The 22,781-nt window shown below is 37.9% G+C and overlaps 1 protein-coding gene across 1 annotated transcript in view; it reads right to left on the reverse strand.

Moving 5' to 3' along the window:
* Positions 1 to 3,015: 3,015 nt before the first annotated feature.
* The window catches only part of ABCA12 (ATP binding cassette subfamily A member 12), a 165,845-nt gene continuing 146,079 nt past the window's right edge, over positions 3,016 to 22,781 (reverse strand). Inside the window, exons 41-53 of the mRNA XM_059392669.1 lie at positions 22,421 to 22,598; positions 20,629 to 20,744; positions 19,670 to 19,829; positions 18,280 to 18,533; positions 16,004 to 16,208; positions 14,766 to 14,875; positions 14,332 to 14,473; positions 13,198 to 13,332; positions 10,900 to 11,003; positions 9,344 to 9,436; positions 7,955 to 8,060; positions 4,918 to 5,055; positions 3,016 to 3,215 (exon numbers count right to left, since the gene is read on the reverse strand). Of these exons, the coding sequence (XP_059248652.1) occupies positions 3,108 to 3,215; positions 4,918 to 5,055; positions 7,955 to 8,060; positions 9,344 to 9,436; positions 10,900 to 11,003; positions 13,198 to 13,332; positions 14,332 to 14,473; positions 14,766 to 14,875; positions 16,004 to 16,208; positions 18,280 to 18,533; positions 19,670 to 19,829; positions 20,629 to 20,744; positions 22,421 to 22,598 (1,849 nt within the window). The 3' untranslated portion in view covers positions 3,016 to 3,107. The remainder of the gene's footprint in view (positions 3,216 to 4,917; positions 5,056 to 7,954; positions 8,061 to 9,343; positions 9,437 to 10,899; positions 11,004 to 13,197; positions 13,333 to 14,331; positions 14,474 to 14,765; positions 14,876 to 16,003; positions 16,209 to 18,279; positions 18,534 to 19,669; positions 19,830 to 20,628; positions 20,745 to 22,420; positions 22,599 to 22,781) is intronic.

A 22,781-nucleotide genomic window follows, 5' to 3' on the forward strand; every position in this document is an offset into this window, starting at 1 on the left:
CAGCTTCACTCTTCCTTTTTTTTTTTTTTAAATATTTTTATTTATTTGACAGAGAAAGAGAGAGATCACAAGTAGGCAAAGAGGTAGGCGGGGGGGAGGGGAAGCAGGCTCCCCGCTGAGCAGAGGGCCCGATGTGGGGTTCAATCCCAGGATTCTGAGATCATGACTTGAGCCGAAGGCAGAGGCCTAACCCACTGAGCCACCCAGGTGCCCCTTCACTTTTCTTTTTCAAAATTGCTTTAGCTATTCAGAGTCTTTTGTGGTTCCATATAAATTTTAGGATTGTTTGTTCCAGTTCTGTGAAAAATGCTGTTGGTATTTTGATAGGGATTGCATTAAATGTGTAAATTGCTTTAGGTGGTACAGACATTTTAACAATATTTGTTCTTCTAATCCATGAGTATGGAATGTCTTTCCATTTCCTTGTTTCACCTTCATTTTCTTTCATCAGTGTTTTATAGTTTTTAAAATACAGGTCTTTCACCTCTTTTATTCCTAGGTGTGTATTATTTTTGGTGCAACTGTAAATGAGATTGTTTTCTTAATTTCTCTTTCTGCTGCTTCATTATTAGTGTATGGAAATGCAACAGATTTCTGCATATTGATTTTGTATCCTATGACTTTACTGAATTCATTTATCAGTTCTAGTAGTTTTTCGGTGGAGTCTTCAGGTTTCCTATATATATACTATCATGTCTACAAATAGTGAGAGATTTACTTCTTCATTACCAATTTGGGTGCCTTTTATTTCTTTTGCTGTCTGAATCCTGAGGCTAGGCCTTCCAGTACTATGTTGAATAAAAGAGGTGAGAGTGGACATCCTTGATTTGTTCTTGACCTTCGGGGGAAAGCTTTCAGTTTTCCCCCATTGAACATACTGTTCCCTGTGAGTTTTTCATATATGGCTTCTATTATGTTGAGATGTATTACCTCTAAATCCACCTTGTTGAGGGCTTTTATCATGAAGGGATGTTGTACTTTTTCAAATGCTTTTTCTGAATCTTGAAATGATCATATGGTTTTTATCCTTTCCTTTACTGATATGATATATCATGTTAACTGACTTGTGAATATTGAACCACCCTTGCATCCCAGGAATAAATCTCATTTGATTGTGATGAATGATTTTTTTAATATATTGCAGGATTTTATTCTTCACTTCTTTCAAAGAAGACATCCACCCATCCCTTCCTCAAATTTTACTTGACACTCATTTGCAAGTGTGGCTGACTTTAATGGAGATTTAGAAATCATGAGGGCAGCTCATAGTACAGTTGCATAGTGAGACTGTGAAAATATATCTGGATATTCATGGTTTTAAAAGTCCACTCCACCACTCCACCTTCTCACTGGACTTTCATCTCTCTTTAGTACTAATCTTTGCCTGCTTTCTCCTTCCTCCACTTCTCTCCTTACCCTTTGCTTCCCTTCCCACCATTGCTCAGAAACAAGCAGGCAATCGACCAACCACCCACCCTCATCACAATTAACAACACAACATACAATAAACAAATTCTTTTAATTATTATGGAGCCTGACCACCTTTTTTGTCATTTGGGCTCCTGAAGACAACCATGCTCTCAGAGTTACAACTTCTACTCCAAAAGCCTTATGTACATATTATACTAAATACAGGCTTTTTCTATCCTAAGAGAAATGCTATTGCCATCTGTTAAGATGTGTATTTTTAGTCTGGATATATTATAAATTAGGATGCATTTGACAGAAAAGTAGGAGGTACAATAAAGCACAGTATTAAAACAGAGGGACTGGACTTAAACTGAGGAGGTAGAAAAGGAAAGCTTCTGTGAGAGAGAATAACATTTTTCAAGACTGTTAGCATAGTTCAGTGACAAACAGGAGGGAAGAACATTTCAAGTAGTGGGTCTGGAGATGGGAAGTGGTTTGGTGCACTGGAAAAGCTGTAAAGAACCCAGCAAGGCTATATCCTAAAGAGGAAGAAAAGAAAGAGAGGGATGAAGGTAGAGTGGTGAACAGGGACCTGATCACGTGGGACATTGTAGGTGACATGACTGCAATTTTTAGGTTCCTGAATCTTCTCTAACAAATAAAATGACTCCCATGAATTATTTTTTTCTAAACTTTGCATTTATTTGTTTTTGAAACTAATGCAATCTTGCCAAACCTGGAAAATGTGTATACATGTGTATACACACAGACACACACACACACACACACACACACACACACACACCACCTTCCCTGAGGGCCATATAATTTGGCATTATTATGAAGTCTATCCTATAGCCATATGCATGATTCTGGGTCAGCTGGGTGATTAGTTGAAATTTACCTCCCTATTCTCTCTGCAGAGAGACCCACAAAATGAGGGTTTCTGTACAAGATTAAAAAAATGTTGCCTGCCAGCAGCATGAATTTTCTATCAGTTTTTAGGATTTGGATCTGTTCAGCCAACATATCCATTTCCTGTGAAGAACAAGAAGCTTCTCGCTCTGCTCAGTGCCTTACTAGTGTTAAGGCCTGGCAGGAATACATCTAAATTCTGTTTACCACCAGGGTAAACTGCCTTCCTATGGCATTCTTGTGGAAAGGCACTTTTTTGGGATTCAGCATATTCTCACATATTTACAGGTACTGAAAATGACACACCACGTACACTGCAGACATCGTGCCCACTGCTTACTGTCGTTACTCTGTGATGATGCTAGTTTTGCTGTTTTCTGGAAATAAATTATTTTGTTTATTCTCCCAATTCTATCTACCCCAAACTATCTTACTTTTCTCCTCCATTCTTACTTTTCAGCTACTAATAACCATGCCTTTTAAGCTTTTTATTAAAAGTAATAAATTAAGACATTTAACTTTGCCTTGTAACCACCAACATGTGCACGAGCACTCCCAGAGTACTGAGTTTACCAAAATTCATTACAGTAGCAACAACATTCACTGGCTTTAGGGAAAAATCTCTCCACTTACAGTTAGATACTTGTTAGTCTTACACAACTGTACCTTCCATACAGGGTAATACTTTAAAAGTAAGATAGTTTGAGGAAGCAGTATCTTCTGTGGTTCTTCATTACAATGAAGCCATTGGCCATTTGCTGAGCTTGACTCTGCTGGCTGGACTACGGCTCCAGCCGGTCATCCTGTGTGTCAACACTTATGGTGGAACCTTGGCTACTGGTGTCAGCAGTTTCATAGGACTTTTGGTCTTTGGCAAAGTTGATGAAAACCTGATTTTTTCCAAGGAAAATAAAGTCATTAGTGCTTGGTAAGCCAAAGGAAGAAATAACACACCACACACACACAGTGAAAGAGAAAAAAAAGAAGAAAACTAGATATTATAGGCATATGTCCATAGAGAAATATATATTCTCACTAGTATTCTTTTAGATATTTAAATTTAACTGGGGTGGGAGGTGCTGCCTAGATGGGTCAGTTGGTTAAATGTCCCACTCTTGATTTCAGCTCAGGTTGTGATCTCAGGGTCTTGGGGTCAAGTCTCATATCAGACTCTGTGCTTGGTGCAGGACCTGCTTGTTCCTCCCCCTTCTGCCCTTCCCCCTTCTCATGCTTTCTCCCTCTCAAAATTAAATAAATAAAGCCTTAAAAAATTTGGCACACCTGGTCAGCTCACTGGGTTAACCCTCTGCCTTCAGCTCAGGTCATGATCTCAGGGTCCAGGGATTGAGCCTGCTGGCTCTCTGCTCAGCAGGGAGCCTACTTCCCCTCTCTCTCGGCCTGCCTCTCAGCCTACTTGTGATCTCTCTCTCTCTCTCTGTGTCAAATAAATGAATAAAATCTTTAAAAATAATTTAACTGGGGTTTGAAAATAAAACCTATATCTACAATTATAAGCATAATATAAATCTAAAGCAATAATTAAATATCTATAACCACATATCTGTATTTGTAAGATTTACATTAATATCTCTATCAAGTATAATCCAGGAGCCCAAGCCAAGCCATTATCAAATGTTTATATGATAACATTGAGAGAAATTTCACTAGTTTCAAGAGTTAATGCACTAAAATAAAATTTGTATAGAGAGCCCACATTATGCTCAGTAAGCCAATTATTTAACAGACAGACCTTTATTACTTGGTTTAAAATCATTAAGTCTATCATAGATTGCTCTAGAAACTGAGAGTCTACTTTGTGTCAGACATGGTCCCGGTAGTTGATTTTAAGTCAAAGGCTAAATTTTCTGGGTCAGTAAAGCCACAATTGCTCAAAGCCCCCATAAAAAATTGTCCATAAAATGCAGCTCTTAGAGGTCCCTGAGGCCTAACGTTTAGACCTGTTGTGACGATAGATGCTATTAAATGTTTTATATACCAGGTTGGTTGAGCTGTACAAAATTAACACGCTGCGAAGATGATAAAAGACAATCCATAAAGCCTCTAGTTATCGAATACAGAGTAATTAAGACAGACGATGTGAGTGAAACAAAAAAAATTCTGCATTTACCACTTTGGTTGCCTGAATCTAGCAAATCTACAGGTCTGGCACTGAACTCCCTCTAGAAACCCCCATCCTATGCTAACCCAGGAAGACAATTAATAATATTATTTAAGAAACCTACCAAGGGGTGGGGGCAGAAAAAGAAACCTAACAAGGAGAAAGTGAGGAAAGTGTTAATATCTATTTGTTTTACAGGTTCGTTGCTTTACATATTCATATAACCAAATGGATATAAATGTCTTATAGAAGGGAAAAATCTTCTTTTCTCCATTAAAAAACCGTTAATGCTTTTCACACTTTTTTTGAACATCCCAAAATGCAGTTAAACATAAATTAAGGTAAGTTTTTCAGGTGCAAGTTTAGATACTGTTTCAATTACAAATAAAATGAATGTTATTAAAAAGAAATAACCAGAATGTGTCATAATTAATAAATGACATTATGCGTACGGATCATGGTATCCCACTCACCTCTTCCAGGGTAGTCTGGCTCACTAAGAAATTTGTGATATTTAAAGCAGTCTTGTTGGTTTCCAGCAGATCAAAAATGTTTGCTACCCCTCCTGCTGTGACTGGCACATGATACTCTAGCATGCTGAGGTGCTGATCCTGTGGGGACGAAAGGGAAACATTTATTCTGCTATGTCTGATCATACTGAGGTGACCACAGAAGTCGCCCAAGAGCTAACACTGAAATTCCTTCCACTGACAGTGATGAGGCAGTGTAAAGGATGGCTATGTTTTGCAACTAACAACCTGCGAAGACGAGATGAAAAGTTCTACAAATACCAAGAAGAAAACAAATTAAACACCTAGCGACAATTCCAAAGTATTCTATATTCCTATGCACTTATAAAGTCCTTATAGTCTTCCTAGGAAAAATACTGTAAAATGGTATTTTAGATGTCTGATTATGCTCCCCTCATATAAGGTTTTTTTCAGAGATCACATTTAGAAAAAAAATTTTTTTTGTTTTGATGTAGACCTTTCTAAAAGGCTAGGGATTAACTGTTCAATTTATACTGGCTAAAAAGCTAGATTTCATAAGCACTGTGTAGGAAAAGTCTCATTAAAATACGCCACATTCAGGGTGCTTGGGTGGCTCAGCCATTTAACTGTCTGCCTTCTGGCTCAGGTCATGATTTCGGGGTGCTGGGATGGAGCCCCACACTGGACTGCCTGCTCAGTGGGGAGTCTCTTCTTCTCCCTCGGCCCCTCCCCCCACCTGCGCATGCCCACTTGTGCCAGCTCTCTCTCAAATGAATAAAATCTTTAAAAAAAATACGCCATGTTCTTTCTTAACTCACCCTAAAATTCTTCCCAATGTCTTTATTTAGACCATAGTATCACCATCTACTTAGTAATCTATTCTTGTTTCCTTGGAGCATATTTAACATCCTGCTTTTCTACATGTTTACTCAGTTACCATATCCTATTTGCTTCTCCTCTAAAACGCGGATCACATTTAAACCATTCCTCTCTGTCTGCACCATCAGTGTTAATCCCATCCTCACCCCTCCGTATCTGAGCGACTGCCACAGTGTCCTCTGTGGCCTAGAGCCTGCGTACCGTCACACGTTCTGGCACACAGCAGCTAGGATAATCTTTCTGGGGCACTCTCTGATCAAGATATGTTCTTACTCCAGCATCTACCCCTGCAACCTATATGGGTCAGATCAAGACTGTGAATTTCACCTGGTATTCAAGACTTCTGTGGTTGGAAACCTCTCTTTTTCTTACTCCTTTGCTCTCTGCCTAACCCCTCCTATTGACCCGTGGGTGCATCACACCTGTCGCCACATTAGGACTTTCTTACTTATTTACTCCCCAACTGCTGCTCTTGCTACTTCTCTTCTAGAGATCTAGAAACCTCCACCCAACTTGCAGAGAATGGTCTGTCAAGAGAGACCTGAGACTTTTATGATCACTGCATTTGCTCTGTGTAGCCCTGGTCCCAGAACACACCAACATGAATGGAATCTCATCACTCAATGAGCAAACACTGGTTTCGACCTGGAAACTAACCAAAAGAAAAAGCACTACAGTGATTTGTGTAAGGCGAAGTATCCTTTAATTTTTAAATTTAATTTTAATTTATATGGTAGAAAATGGACTTTGATAAGAATCATAAAAGCTATTATTTCCTGGAGAAGTCAGATGAGGTTTGGGAGGTCGAGGCAAAGGTATTCTATAGAGGTAAAAGAATGGTTTTAAAATATGTACTCTCTTTTGCTCTCTACAATCATGGCACATTAATATGGTGTCTTGTAGTTTACGAAGTAGCTTTGTGGGCATTTTATCATCTGCTCCTCACACCAGTCTTGTGAGGTAGATGTTATTATTCCTATTTCATAAAGGAGAAAGAGGAAGTTCAGAGACTTTAAATGTCTTGCTGGAAAACACACAGGCAGAGCTGGATCGTTGCCCAAGCCTTTAAATTTTTTTCCACCGTTCCTCACCTGATGTCTTTTATTTTTATTTTATTAAATATTTTACTTATTTATTTGAGAAAGAGAGAAAACACGTGGGGAGGGGGGCAGAGGAAGAAGCAGGCTCCTTGCTGAACAGGAGCCCAACATGGGGCTAGACCCCAGGACCCTGAGCCAAAGTCTCACACTTAACCGACTGAACTTCCCAGGTGCTCCCACCACCTGATTTCATTTGAAAACATTCACTTGCTATAATCATCTTGTACAAACTATCTGTACATAAAAGATATTATAAAGACAGCTTTTTTTGTCCCATGCATTTATTTTAAGTATATGCTATGTGAGATATATACACATATCTGTGCCTGTCCATCCTATGAATATATATATATATATATATATATATATATATATGATGAAATTAAGTGAACAACATTTCAGCTAAGAAGAACTTGATTTCCAAGCAGTTCTGTTCAAACCATTGTGGGCTTGTCTTCCAAATGAGAGGAACAAGAAGATAATATTCTCTAGCTATGACATTCTGGAATTTTACATTTTTTAAAAATAAGAAATGTCCTTGATCATACAGTATCTGTCATCCCTCAGTTCCTTAACATATATAATTCATAAACTAGTTATATATACAACTCTAAAACTAATAGTATGGTCATAAAATCTTTGTGAGGAAGAAATAAAGATACATAAAAGGACTACACTTCATTTATGTATATATGTTATGTAGGTATGTATGTATGTATATATGTATTTTAATGTAAGCCCTACACCCAACGTGGGGCTTGAACTCACAGACCCTGAGATCAAGAGTCATACATTCTACAGACAGAGCCAGCCAGGTACCCCAGGAGTTCATTATTTTTAAATAGCTATAAAATCTTATAATTAATTTAAAGATTCTATTTGTTCATACTGTGTTTCAGAATATCTTATGTATCTTGAACTAATAAATATATTACAGTTAATAATAAAGTTACACTCAACTTGAAAATAGCAAGTATCCATATTAGATTATGACTATCAAAACCAATCAAGACCTAAAGGCAGGACAATTTCCTACTTACTTTTAAGTATGTTTTCGGAAAGTGCAGTTGCATAAACCTTGTGAGGGCCTCCATGCTCACTTTGGTATTCTTCAAGTGAACCTTGACAGTAAATCCTCGTCCAAAACTAGAAAGAGAAAGTGCAAAATGTGGTATGAGTTACATTTTGCTGAAATAACTCCCCTGGAATTCTAGGTAATGAAACAGGACCCAAGCTGACCATTATAGCCTCTTTCTTAAATAAAGACTGCCATTTTGCCGTTAAAGTTCAAGGTGTGTTGCAACTGGCAATAGTGCACTGCCATGATTTTTTATTTAGTTCTACCACTATACAAAGTCACACTCCTTGGACAAAAGCTGCATTAGAAAGCAAAGATAAAAACCTGGCTTTCATTGACATCAATGAACTGGCATCTATTGTCAGTATCCGGGGTTAAATACTTTCTAATTTAAAACTAACAAGGTCTTAAAAAGGCAAGTCATTGGAGATTTGGTGTCCCAAGTCACTGGGGTTTTAAAAATGAATGATGATTTATTATGTTAGCTAACTGTTTCCCCAAGTATAGATTTTATAAACAAGTCACAACAGACTCTGTGAGAACAACATATAATGTCTCTTTCATCCTTTTTTCTTACTTATCTTGGCTCATACTATTTCATAAGAAGCCAACTTGTACAGATAAAGGTATAAAGTAACACCCTGAAGTTTGGAGATTAGCATGGACATGTATAGGTGCATATGTACTCTGGCAAATATAAAATATTAATTTAATTTTAATTTGGTAATATGATATCTGTATACATTTCCCCAAAGTATTATTGATTAAAAGGTTCTGAATGCAGTAAAAATGTTAAACAGCTTACTAAAAGCCTGTGCACATGGTACATGAACACGCAAGATAAAAATCTATGCTTTTCTGTACTTGTCAAGGCCTAACTTGTTATCAAGTAAATTCTTAGAAAACTCCTTTCTGAGAGTATTTGTATTGTAGTTTTTTTTTTCTTTTTAAGACCTTTTAGTAAGATAATTTAACTTTCAGGTGAGTTGGAGATCAACTTTTTCTTCCCATTTTGTTTCTTGTCACAGACAAGCTGTGAAGCAATCCTCAAAGGTTAGGACAGTACTGGTAGAGTGATTTCCCCACACTGTATGTTAAAACAAACAACACAATAGTTCTTCACTTGCTTTTTTTTTTTTTTTTTTAAAGACTTAAATTGTTTATTTTAGAGCAAGAGAGAGAGCAAGCACTGTGGGAAGGGGCAGAGGGAGAGGGAGAAAGCCACTCCACCAGACGCCCTGCTGAGTGCAGAGCCCAGGGTGGGGCTCCGTCTCGGGACCCTGAGATCACAACCAGAGCTGAAACCAAGACTCGGAAGCTTAACAGACCGAGCCGCCCGGGTGCCTCTCACCGGCTCTTTATATGCTGCAAAGACCCAATACACTGGAACCTTCCATTCACCATAATGGCCAACCTGGTGCAGAGAGCTTCACATTCTTCCATGCTGAAAGACAGAACCACATCAGAATGCCGGGCACAGAAAAGTGCTCGTAAGCGTAAGTTCAAATGTTTCATTACGGCACCTCAGAAATACTATTTTAGTGCTTTAAAATGTCCTTTCCCTTGAAGGACACAAAAAATACATTTTAAAATATAAATTAAATGTCTTCACCTAGGGTCTATTACTCTTTATTCTCCAGCTTGAAGCCATCTCGCTCACCTGGAATGCCCTCTCATCAAACACGGTATTTCTTTCAACCTCTTTCAAGCTTAGGCTCAAGACCTACAATCCCTGAGAAATGTTTCCAAAATAATCCTGAGCTTTTTTTCATGACACTTCATACTCCATATTCAGTTGGCTCTTATGCTTTCTTATTTATAACTAGTTAACCTCTACTTGATTATATAATCCCTCATTGCAAGAACTATGACAACTGGTACAAATCCACTCCACTTCATACAAAAATGAATGGAAATTAAAAGACTGGCTTCAGAACATATAGCGTGCTGGGCAAAGCTAGGATATCAATGTGACTCTTAATAATAAAAAAAATCTAGAACTTTTTCTACTATATGATCATTGAAGTGAAAGGATGACTTTAATACAAGGCTAACCTTACAAGGCAGACACAGACAAAATGCTTCAGTAGCTTTTTTACTGAATTGATTGGAAGGATCCACTTCATGGAGGAGGTCTGGGAGATCAGAACTCAGATTTTGTCAAATAACCATTTCAGGAAAACAAACAAACAAAAACAAAAACAAAAAAACATTTCAGGTCGAAAGCCAGGCAGGGACAGGGTGTGGTGATAGGGAAGAGTAGTAAGTGTCTGTGGAACCACTAAGTCATTTAGATTGACTGAATGTGTATGTGGGGGGTGTCACAGGAAAAAAGAAGATGGGAAATTTAGATGAGGCCAGACAATAAAAGGCCTTCCATAGGAAGGCTAAGGATGATGAACTTTATGCAACAGGGAGTAAGAGTTTAAGTTCCTCTTAAAAGAAATTTGTTTTTACTTTTTATTTTTAAATTTCCTTTTTTAAAGATTTATTCATTTGTTTTAGAGAGAGAGCGCGCATGTGTGCTTGTGGTGGCGCACATACGTGACCGGAGGAGCAGACGGAGAGAATCCACAAGCAGACTCTGCTGAGGAGGGGCTTGATCTCAAGACCCATGAGATCATAACCAGAGTCCAAACCAAGAATGGGACAGTCACTAGACTGAGCCACCAGGCACCCTAAGAGAAACTGTTTGTACACAGATCGCTTAGGCCCTAACCCCCTACCACGGGAACTGGATTCTCACGTGAAACCTGCCTGAGTTGCTCCCATGACAACAACATAAATTACTTTAACCCAACTGTGGCTTCGTTACCCAGGCACAGTGGGTATTCTCTGGGATTCTCTCTTCCCATCTCTCCTCCTAGAATCCTGTCACTGGCCCTCGGGTTCCCACCCTCAGTTTACCTGTGAGACGTGAGGATGACGGAACACTTATTCTGCACTTCTTCTGAAATGATCTTCCAGAGATGCCGTTTCGACTTAGGATCCATCCCAGAGCTTGGCTCGTCCTTAATAGAAAGTTACAAGAAAAATTTATCAAATTAATTAATTTTTGATGAGGTTCTTTACATGAATCACTGCGTCTCACTTGCCTAGAACAGAAATCACTTTGCGAAGTCCTGTGACAAACTTGTTTTATACTTAATAGGCTTCTTTCTGCTGCTGTCAAAAACCTCAAAATTAATCATTTAGAATTGTCAATCTGTTTTAAAAAAGTGTTTCAGTGAGGTTGACACCCTGTTACTTTACACTTGTCTCGTATTTCTTTGGGAAAAAAATCTGCATCAATTACTGACAAAGTGGGGTTTCTGCATTTAATACTACATTGTCACAGATGTATCTGAAGCTACATCAACAAGATTGCTACCTTGCTCCTGAGAGCAGAACTGTGGCTTTGTGTGATAATAGAGCATATGCTGCTCACAGAACACAATTTTTGATTTTTCAGTTAGTATGTTTGAGGTATATCTTATTTTATTTTATTTCTTTCTGAACTTTTTAAAAAAAATTTACTTAATTTTTTATTTTTATCAACATATAATGTATTTATTTTGAGGTATATTTTAAATTCTATGTTATTAATTGAAATTGAATCCTCTTTGGAGGAATAAAAATAATATTTGCAGAAATTTCCATGTAGAAAATACAAATTATATTTTAAGATAAATGATGTTTTGGAAAATTGTTCAGACACAAAATTCAAAATAGATGACAAATGGATTGCTAAATAAGCAATAATAGATTGTAAGAGATGATTAAATTAACAAATTAGAGAACAAGATTAGGTCATAATTAAGAGGTCTGTTTTCTCAGTGGAGAGTATGTACATAGGATTATCTGAGGCTTGTCTTTATAGTAAGAGGCTAAAGGAATGAGTGTTGATCTGGGGAAACAGGAAAGGATATCCTGTCACTGCTCCTATTCTTGAAGATGAGAGCATATAGGGTAAAAGCGTATGACAGAAAATATGACAGCTTTCTTGCATAGCCTGTACTTCAGCTTAGCTCATTAATACGCAACATTTGCCTAGCAATTTTAAACATTTTAAATACTTTACATCTATTCTTTCACAGAAGTGCCTAAGGATTGTTTTGTTCAAGTTAAGGGACACTTAGAAAATAAAATTCCACCATAAGCATTGATGGGAAGGGATGTAACACATTATAAACCGGTACTACGGAAAGGCAGGTTGCACATCACTTAGCTGGGCGGTTTAAATGATGGGGTCCTCTGTAGGACTTAATCCCTGGAATAATGTGGTGATTTATAATTGAATTTGTATTGCATACAGTCAAAACTCTTCTGAAGTTCAGAGTTCCTTAAATGTAGTGCATCTTCCAAAATAAGCGCAGGTTCATTTCTCAAAAATAGGCCCCTTCCCAGCATCTGGCCTGAAGAGCAGGGAGCCCTATCCATCACGCCTATGGGTAATTTGTATTCCAGGTGATGAATTAAATTTTCCAACTCTTAACCAAAATATAAACGTGGAATGCATTTCTTGCATCAAAGAATTCAAATAAATTAAAGAGGCATACTGTCAATCCCAAACTAGGTAACACATATTTTTAAGTAACAGGGAAATGAAATTTTAGCACAACATATTGCCCTAAACTCTGTCTTTCCGTTTTAGGAGAAGTTGGAAAATATGTTGGTTCACCTCATGAGTTACTAACAACAGATTTCTTCAATAATGGGCGATCAAACTGTTCTGTATTCCATAACTACTTATTAGAATATCCTGAATTTGTTCTGGCTACTTCCTGTTCCCATAACAAGTATTTCTTCTGAAATGGACTAGCCATAGCTCTTTGCTGATATAGATTCCCTTAATAAGGGCACCTGGGTGGCTCAGTCGGTTAAGCGTCTGCCTTCACCTCAAGTCATGGTCCCAGGGTCGTGGGATCAAGTCCTGTATCGGGCTCCCTGCTCAGTAGGGAGCCTGCCTCTCCCTCTGCCTGCAGCCCCACCCCTGCTTGTGCGCATGCACGCTCTCTCTCTTTCTCTCTCTGACATAAGAAATAAAATCCTTAAAAAAATAAATTCCCTTAATGAGGTGGTATATGTAAGATGTTTTGCAAAATAACCAGCACAAAGGGAGACCTCAGTAAAGATTTATGGCAACGATGACAATAAAATGTTACACACACTATTGGGTATGTGGGTCTAATCATGCAGTCCCCTTTTCCACAACGATCTTCTTACCAGCAGGAGAATGGAAGGTTTCCCTATCAAGGCCAGTGCGGTGGATAATTTTCTTTTTGTGCCGTAACTGCACAAAGAGGTAGCTCTGTCCTTATAGGGCATCAGGTGAAGTCTCCTCAGGAGTTTATGAACAGTCTGTGGGAGGAAAAGAGGAGTTACGTTGTTGACCTTCTGCTGCCAAAACCCTAACAGCACTGCAGGGAGAAAAGATAATTGTGAAAGAAAGTTCTATAATGAAGAAATACATACTGAAAACAATTCAAACATTTAAACCCACCTTATTTTGTTTTTACTTTTAAAGGTCCACCTAAAAATTAATAATGTCTTAAAGAGATAAAAACAATTCTGTGGAGGCTCATTTTTAAATGGGATTCCCCCCACCCAAATGTGTGTTGCGTATTTACAATTGGACTGGACTTTCTGCAGGATTTCTATATACAACTTGAAAGAGCTGAAAGAGCTGAATTCTACCCTTCACAAGGCAGGTTTCTCACAGACTGTCCTCTTTGTTTCATCTTTCTTCTTACGGAGGGGGCAAATTGTCACAAAGCCTTGATGTCTATTTAAAACTGACCCAGTATCAAAACTGCAGTGCATTAACTTAGGAGTCATGGGCTCGTGGGCTATTTCTGTAGCTAAACAGCTCTGGCAAAGAGTGGAATCCTAGGAGGACTTCAACAGGTCCTCAGGGTGGCAGAAATAGAGGAAACTGTCCCAAGAGTCAGCCATTCCAGTAAAAAGTCAAATGATGGCACTGAAGTACAAAATCACATTTAAAAAAATCAAAATGGAAGCTATTCGCTTTTACGTGGGCAGTTTTTGGGGAATCCCGTTTCAGAACTTATCTAAACACAGGAGGGTGTGCAGACATCACCAACCACGGCTCAGCCCTGAGCCTCTGGCAAGTGTGATCCTTTACTGGATAGTTCTGAGCAAATACAGGTCAGGAGCTTCTGCAACTGGGTTCGCAGGCGTCTTGTCGGATATTCACAACGAAGGGAAGACTGCCTCAGTGGTCCGTGACAGCAGGAAAATGCCACAGTTTTCCAGGTCTCACTCAGTTGCAAGAGTAGGGGATGGGGAGCGAAAACAGTCGTGGTTTTCGAAGGAACTAGTTTTCAAACTTCTACTCACTTCTTTGATGTCTTGTTCTGGAATTCCATGTATCCTGGCGTAGAAATACAGGTGTTCTTCCACAGATACCAGGTCGTCTAAGGCATCCTCCTGAGGGCAGTATCCAACGAGGGAGCTGTGTGAGTCAACATGACCCAGGGACCTGAGTTGAGAGAAGAAAAGACACAGAGTTTCAAAAGGCATGGCCCTGCTCGTCCCCCAATATGGGGAAGGCAGGTCTTTTTGGTCACAGGGATTGGTGATTCTAATAAAAAAAGGTAGAATATCCCACGACCATATCACACTTAAAACTTATAAATTCCCACCTCCTAGAATAGCTATTTTTCCCCTAAGGATTTAATTATGTGACTACAAAAATAACAAAGAGTTCATTTAATTATTTTTTTCATGTTATTATGTTGTGCTCAGTAAGGTGAAGCCATGGTTTTTCATACCCAGTTTTATTTCTTATCAGAATATTTCCACTTGAAGGAATTATGTCTCCTGTCAGCATCTTGAAGATAGTTGTCTTTCCTGCTCCATTCACCCCAAGAAGGCCAAAGCACTAGTTTGGGAGAGCAAAGAAAAAAACATAGATACATCCTAATCCAAACCAAAGACATGTTACTATTATATCCTTTTCTCTTTCTCCCTGGGTGAAATAAATTACAAAGAAAAATACATCATTGGAATTATTCATGGATATTGTAGTGTTCCGTTGGTATTTGATGAAACTTTTTCTCTTTTAAAACAAATGGTTACTTAAATATCTTTTTTCCTTTAACCATCTGAACGTTTGTATATATACTTATGACTTATTTTATACATTATCTTTTATTATATTATCTGGGTGACATGACAAAACATTCCACAAGTAAGATATGCTAACTTCACAAAGTAATTATATTTATAGATTTCACATTATTCACACAAAATCACAACTTTACTGAATAAGCCGCTGAAGGAATAATTTTATGCTGTTGAATAGATTTGATGCATTTGGTTTGCAGCTCCGCTCAAAAACTAAGGAAAATGCTCACATTCTCTTTCTCCTTTCAAAGCTGACTTAGTATTTCTTTTTTTTTTTTTTTTTTGCCTTTGAATATTTAGTTATTTATAAGAGAGTGAACAAGAGAGGAGGGGCAGAGGAAGAGGGGGAGAGAGAATCTCAAGCAGACTCCACACTGACGTTGAGTTTTATGTGGGGCTCAATCCCATGACCCTGAGATCATGATCTGAGCCAAAATCAAGAGTCCGATGCTTAACCAACTGAGCCACACAGGTGCCCCAATATTTTCTCTATAAAAACAGCAAGAATAAATATGGATGCAGTTCTAGGACCTTGCTTCTGGACACTGGTCTCTTTATGCTGTTTTTCATAAATGGCTGAAAACTACAAGTTGAAGACAGCACCCCACACAGACATTGTGATTGGAAAACCACCCCAGGGAGGACAGCAGCTTGGGATGGGGCTTAGGACTTAGGGTGTGGTGACTCCTTTCTGTTAAGAGGGAAGATTTAGAGGGTAAGTAACACATGGATGTGTGTAAATTTTATAAACAGAATCCATCAAAATACTCAGGGGGTAACTTCCTGAGTATTTTTCTAGAAAAAATAATTTCCAGAAAAGAATATTTTTGTCACTTAATATACCAATATAAAGGGCCGTTCAGAACGAAGCAGTGCTCCTCACCTCCCCAGCGGGTATCCCGATGCTGATGTTGTTTACAGCTATGATCTTTTTGTGGATAAGCTGGTAGGTCTTTGTGAGACGATGGAGCTGGACCAGGTCAAAGTCACCTGTGCCATTCTCTACTCGGAATCTCTCAGCCCGCACATCTTCATCTTCATCTATTGTCTCCATTATGGGTGAAGAATTAAATTTTCTAAAGAAGAGTCTAAAAAATGGACCCAGTGATTCTGCATCAGTGATTCTGAACGGCACTGCTCAATTCTCACATATTTTAATAGGTTCTCACTTCACTAAAAGTGTGCAATCACACACTAGGTTTGTTTTAAATTTGTTACGCATTATGCTACTTAAATAAGTTAAAATTAGCATGGATGCCATTCACCATATCCAATATGGTATTCGGAAAACAGCTTCTGCTTTCCATGCCTTAAATGCTTTCAGATCCACTGTTACAATTCAGAATCTAATTTTAGTAACAAGGGGAAAGTTACCTCCTAAAAGAGAGAACCGAAGTCATTAATAAGACCCAACACTTATAAGTCCATGATCAATTATCACCTTCTTAAAAGAAATCCTTTTTATTTCTTCTTTTATCATCACTGACATGAATGTTCCTCTATGTTCTGTTTCCTGTGAAAGTCTTACCTAGGATCTAGTTAAGGTTATCGGCCCTAAAAACTAATTAAGTCTCAAACCCACATCAACATCTTGCCTAGCATATACTGAAGCAAATCAAATCAAACAAAATTTAAAAACCCAACAAATCAATCAGATCTTCCACCCAATGTACCTGCTTCTTTTAATGATATCCCCAGAGATTTCAACTGCGATGTTTTCTCTGAATCTTCCCCATTCTAAAATCCACTCGTGTCAGTGTCCTAACACTGGAAATGCCTCTAACATCAAGTCATCAATCATGTTCTGTCTATTTCTATTACCATCAGAGGCTTTCACTCTTTCTCACCTAAATTATTCATGAATCTCAAACTGCTCCAATATCTCTGACTCTTCCATTCTAATCTGCAGGACATCCACAGAATCACACCCCCTAAACCACCATTTGATCAGGTTGCTTTCTGGTCAAAACCTTTATTGGACAACTATTTGTTTGTTGAACAAAGTCCAAATCATCTCTTTAGCCAAGTATCTAATAGATTCCATAGTCTTCTGGCCACTTGCTTAAGTTCCTACTAGTTCATTACATTTATTCTATGTTCTAATCACACTGTATTATTCATTTCTCAAATACAAGCCAAGAGTTTTTTGCTTGATCTTTGCTCTTGTCATTCTTTTCATTATTTTTATCTTAAGTTTTATTTTTCCATTCGTGATACATGCACATCAATGCATTAAAAAGGTACTGAAGAATATATAGTGAGAATATATAGTGAAAAGTAAGTTTTCCTGTACAGTTCTCTTCAGCAAGGCACCCATAATTAGAGATAGTCAGTGCTTATGTACGTATAAATTATAGTTCTTTTCTAACCCAAGTGGTAATAAACAATTCACAAAGTTCTGAAACTAGATTTTTCACTTAATAATATTAGCAGTAACCCCAAATATTACATACAGAACTGTATCAGTCTGATGACTGCACAGTGTTTCACATATGAAAAAAACACATAATTTATCAAACCAATCCTTACATGGAGGACATTTAGTTTGTTTTCATTCCTTTACTATTAAGAATGGCTGCTATGACGGATGATTTTATACATACATAATTCTGCATGTATATGAGCATATTTGTAGGAAAAGTATCCTAGAAATGGAGTACCTGGGTCAATGGTATATACATTTCTTTATGATTCTGTTTTCTCTTTACCCAATCTTCTCTGAAACCCACTGCTAATATGCTACTCACTCAGCACTCTTCTCATTTCTACTTTCTATCCTTCCTTTTTAAACAACTCAAACACTACATCTTTTGTTTACGTATGTGTTTTCTTTTCACCACTGAATCTTTTTTTTTTTTTAATTTTTTTTTTTTTTCACCACTGAATCTTAAGGCTAATCTCCTTAAGGCTAACAGTTGAACTTCTTTAGTATTATTCTCTCACTCTACAACAATACTTGCAGACATATAGTAAGGTCTGGTAACTATTTACTAAATGAAATGACTGGTGAATTACTTAACAGTTCTTTTAAGGTTTTTTTTTTTTTTTTTAAACCACATTTCCATTTTACTAATGGAAAGATGACTATGGACCACTTCTGAAATATTCTGAATTGAGTTTGATCATGGATGTCAAACACGGTATTTTCATTTTGTTTACCTGAGTTTCTTTATTAGCCATTCATTGATTAAGAGCCGCAAGAAAAAGAACATGGTGCCCTGAGAAACCAAAGCCACGAACATTGCACCTAATTTATCCATCTCAAAGGTTTCACTTGGGTATTCCACTCCATATGCTTTTAAGAAGTCCAAGACTGACTGTTGTTGAGAAAGTTCAATCAAACCGTAGCCAAAGCAGAATTGTGGAAAAATCAGGAAAATGCGCTTGAGGGTTTCAGAAATAAGTTCTAAAGTCTGAAATGAGAAGGGGGAAAAAAAAATAAATCTCGGTGTTAGACTTCTAACAGATTGACAAAAATGCAAAACTAGATGTGGACAAATAGTAAAACTTGAGAAATTCATCTAGATTGGCAAATATTTCACACGCATGCTGAATTTACATGTAAGTATTTACTCTAAACAAACAGTAGAGATTTATACATAAAATACAAGCAGAAAAGGATTATCTTTTTCTTGAGATGATCAGGCCATCAGGCTATCTTTGATCAGGCCAAATCCTGGAGGCTGAATCCCTTCTAGCCCTGCCTTACAGCCTAGGAATGCAGAAATAGCCAAGTTGTTGGGGGGTCTGACACAAGGTATTGGTCAAGCCTGAGTAAAGGAGGCATTTGGTAAGGTTACGTTTTAGAACCTTAGGTAATCTGTACGTGAAGAGAGACTAAAATGAAGGGAGGAAAGAGCGCCAGGCTATCTCGTTGTGGAACAAATGGCTCATTTTCACGTTATTCACACTTGGGCCAACCACTTCCAACTCATGAATTGTCTTCTTCCTTCTGGAGTGTGCTTGTCTATTCCTTAGTTCAATTCATTTCCTCTCTATTCTTTCCAATTCAATCTCTGAGCACTGCTAGTGCTTCCTTTCTCACTAATTGTAATTGTCCCCTCTGAATGGAAAGTGATGCTTACAATGGAGTAGATTTCAATACATGACTGAAAGGGGATGAATTAGGTTTGTTCTCTGTAAATGTTCAAAAAAATCTTAACCCACAGTCATAGAACTAAGTCATTGTCCTTGTTACCACCATACCATAGCAATTTGTTAATGAGTAAGAAGTGTAGCTGACCAATTGGTTGCATGATTTTCACAGTGTCATATAATATATCTGATTTCACCTCCACCACCCCGCTCATGCTCTATCAAATGTCAATAGTTTTGACACTGGGCAAATACAATCATAGGTATAAACCTAGACGGAGCCTAAAAAGAATTTTCAAAGGCTGTAGTTTCTCCTCTACTAAATTTAATAGAGTTAAATGAAATTCCTCTCTTTTTTATTAGATCATGTGAAATACAGAAAATCTTTTCACCTTGAACATGTTGAAACGTTTCATACTTTATTGAAGTTTAGCAGACTAATAATGGACCTTACCGGATCATTAGGCTTTTCCTTGGAAAGAAAGTACACCACTGACAGGGAAACAATGGAATTGATGCCAAAAAAAAGGTTGATGCAGACGTAAGTGATGAAAGCCATTCCTGTTTCATGGAAGAGCCCAGCCAGCAAGTACATCCAAGAAAATGTGGCATACCTGTATGTTAATGATACTAAGGATTAAAATTATGCCTTCATCACTATCCTTTAACAAAAAAACAAAACTCTGATAGGGTTTTGAAAATAAATATTTGGGATAAGTTTCTAGATCTCTTATAGTTAGAGCTCTCTTTTATAACATTTTTTGACAAATCTTTTGGATTTCTTAAGTGACAGTAAGAAGCTTCTCTTTTCAGGAAACTTGAGTAGCTGTAGACCATCCAACTACACATTAATTCCTTCTAGACATGTCGTCATCTTATGCAGGGAAGTTTTTTTGTTTGTTTGTTTGTTTGTTTTCTCAGAAATAAGAGTTTAATCAATATCAATATTACAATTTAAAGCTGAGAAAAAATAATGACCTTATTTTAAGTTAGCTAACCAGACATGGAATGTCCAGAAGCTGGATGTCCCGCTTGAGCAAATTTGCAGCAACCTTTCCAGTGATGAAGAAGAACTAAAGACAAAGTAATCCTTCATCAGCTACACTGCGAAGTCAATGGATACTACTCATGCATTCAGGGCAGACAGAACCACTATGCTTGCACTGATGATGTTAACCTGTACTACCTGTATTGGCCTAATACAGAGATAATATTGTGTATGTGTTAGACATCTATAAAAATGTAAATAAAATATATACGAGTACACAACTTACAATGCTATCTACTCATGATTTGTCAATACATAAATCCATACATGTACACACATTTTTCTGATCATTCTAAAGCATCCATTTTTACGTAATTAAATTACATATGTAAATTACATCTGTTCATTCTTTCACTGCAGCTTACCCAAATAGCAGAAGGAGGAGAGATACGGCTCCTAGGTTATTTCCACTGTAGAAGGCAGGTAACTTGAAAATTGCAATGACACCAATTGAAAATGCTACAGGCACCAAGTAGAAGGCCTATGGGAATATGTAAAACAAGGCTTAATATACAGCAAATATTTTTCCAAAAACATCAATAGCCCATCTAGTTAAAATTGTAACAAGTTGACCTTGAAACCGGTGAAGGAATGAATTTTTATTCATGTTCCTGTTGCTTGCCATGTTCAGCTTATTTTACCATTGATTTCACTCTAGAATTTGTCTCCTGTAATAGAAGGTCAAGCCAGTCTCCATCTTTATAGATGTACACAGAGTCCCTGGTGTTCCTGCCTCCAGGCTTTGAGACTTGGGATCATGTGGTGACAGAGGTTCAGTGAGAAAGATAAGACAGTCTTGGTATCTTGGTATTAGATTCAGTCCTCAAAGTATTGATTTCATTTTGAATGCTGGAATGCTGACCGGTGGTAGATTTCTAAGGCTTGGTTATCAGTGTGAGACACTCTGTGTAAAATAGCAGGGTGGCGGGTTCCACACATTCTTGGAATTGTAAGTATATGAACGAAGAATTCAGTGTTTTATTGACAAACAGAAATATTAAATGCTGTGCAGGCTGTAGCAAGATGTACACTATAAAGGAGATGGTAATTTAACTGAGGGGGGGCTCCTAAATTGGAATGAATACCAGATATATGACAATAGAATCTAAGTAGTAAGCAGCTCTTCACAGAATCATGTACTTTAAGCTTTCTTGGCTTTAAAGCTCCTATTAAGTCCAGAGGAGTCATTACGATTCTTTTTAGATTTGACTTCTTCAACAAACGCATTTCAGACTTCACTGGATACATTAACAAAGTGGATATGCAGTTAATTACTCTCCAGCTCTTCAAGCCAATGATCTATACAGCAACTCAGACAATTTTGCCATAATCACCAAGCAAATGCATACCATCTCCTGGGCTTTTCGCCAAAACTGGCACATTTGGAGTCAAGAAAACCCATCTGAACTTTGGGACCATTTTATGTAAATGAGAGAGCTGTCAGTGAAATTCATCCCTTATTGTGCCAACTATTCTTCTCTAATAATGTCATTCATCAGGGACTGCTACTTCAAATTTTTTAATATTAGTTGATTAAATTCTTATAAGCATGATTATTTGGTACCACTGGGCAAGGCTATTTTCCTCACTTTTACTTCTCCACGGTAGTAGCTTTCAAACTTAAGTATGCATAAAATACAGGATCCTGTTAAAAATGCATATCCTGGCTCTACTCCCAAGGTGCAGAACTAGTAGGTCTGGCGGGGGGCGGGCAGGAATCTGCATTTCAGTAAATGTCCTGTGGAATCTGATATAGATGGTCTCAGACCATAGAGATGAGGGGAGGTGGAGCTTTCCTTTCTCAGATGACTCTAAGACTGATGCAAATGTTTTTTTCTTAATTTACTGACTTGTAACAATCTGAAAAAGGTAGGGCCAATAAAGCTAATGCCATCTGTTTCAAAAGATTTATTTGTTTTTAGAGAGAGAGAGTGCAAGCGAGCATGATTCAGGGGAGGGCAGAAGGAGAGAATCTCAAGCAGGCTTCACTCTGAGTATGGAACCTGACAGGGGGCTCAGTCTCACGACCCTGAGACCATGACGTGAGCTGATACTAAGGGCTGGACACTCAAGCGACTGAACCACTCAGGTGCCCCTCAAACTGATGTCTTCTCCCAAATCGATCCTGTCTTTCTTGCAATGACACAAGTTACTCACCATGTCATAAATGAAGTTTGTTACCCAGTAGCATGTCACACCGATGCCTGAGATGTGCTGCAGCTGCTTGGCTTTGGTCTGATGCTCCCTGACAACGTAGGTGACAAAGCTGGCGGTAGTGACAGAGTAGCCCATCAGGATGGAGAGTGCCACTAAAATATCGATTAGGCTGCTCATTCTGTAGTGAGCAATAGGAAGAGGAAAGCACACATAAGTTTCTGGAACTCTCTTCCTTTCAGAAAGACTCATGACTAAAACCATCAACAAAACAGTATAAGACTTGGCTCAGACACAGATAAGTCTTCCTGCAAGGCAGCCAGATAATATCTTCTACATGACTCGGCTATGACCCCGGGTAAAT

Source organism: Mustela nigripes, chromosome 3 (assembly GCF_022355385.1).
Source record: "Mustela nigripes isolate SB6536 chromosome 3, MUSNIG.SB6536, whole genome shotgun sequence".
Classification (NCBI taxonomy): domain Eukaryota; kingdom Metazoa; phylum Chordata; class Mammalia; order Carnivora; family Mustelidae; genus Mustela; species Mustela nigripes.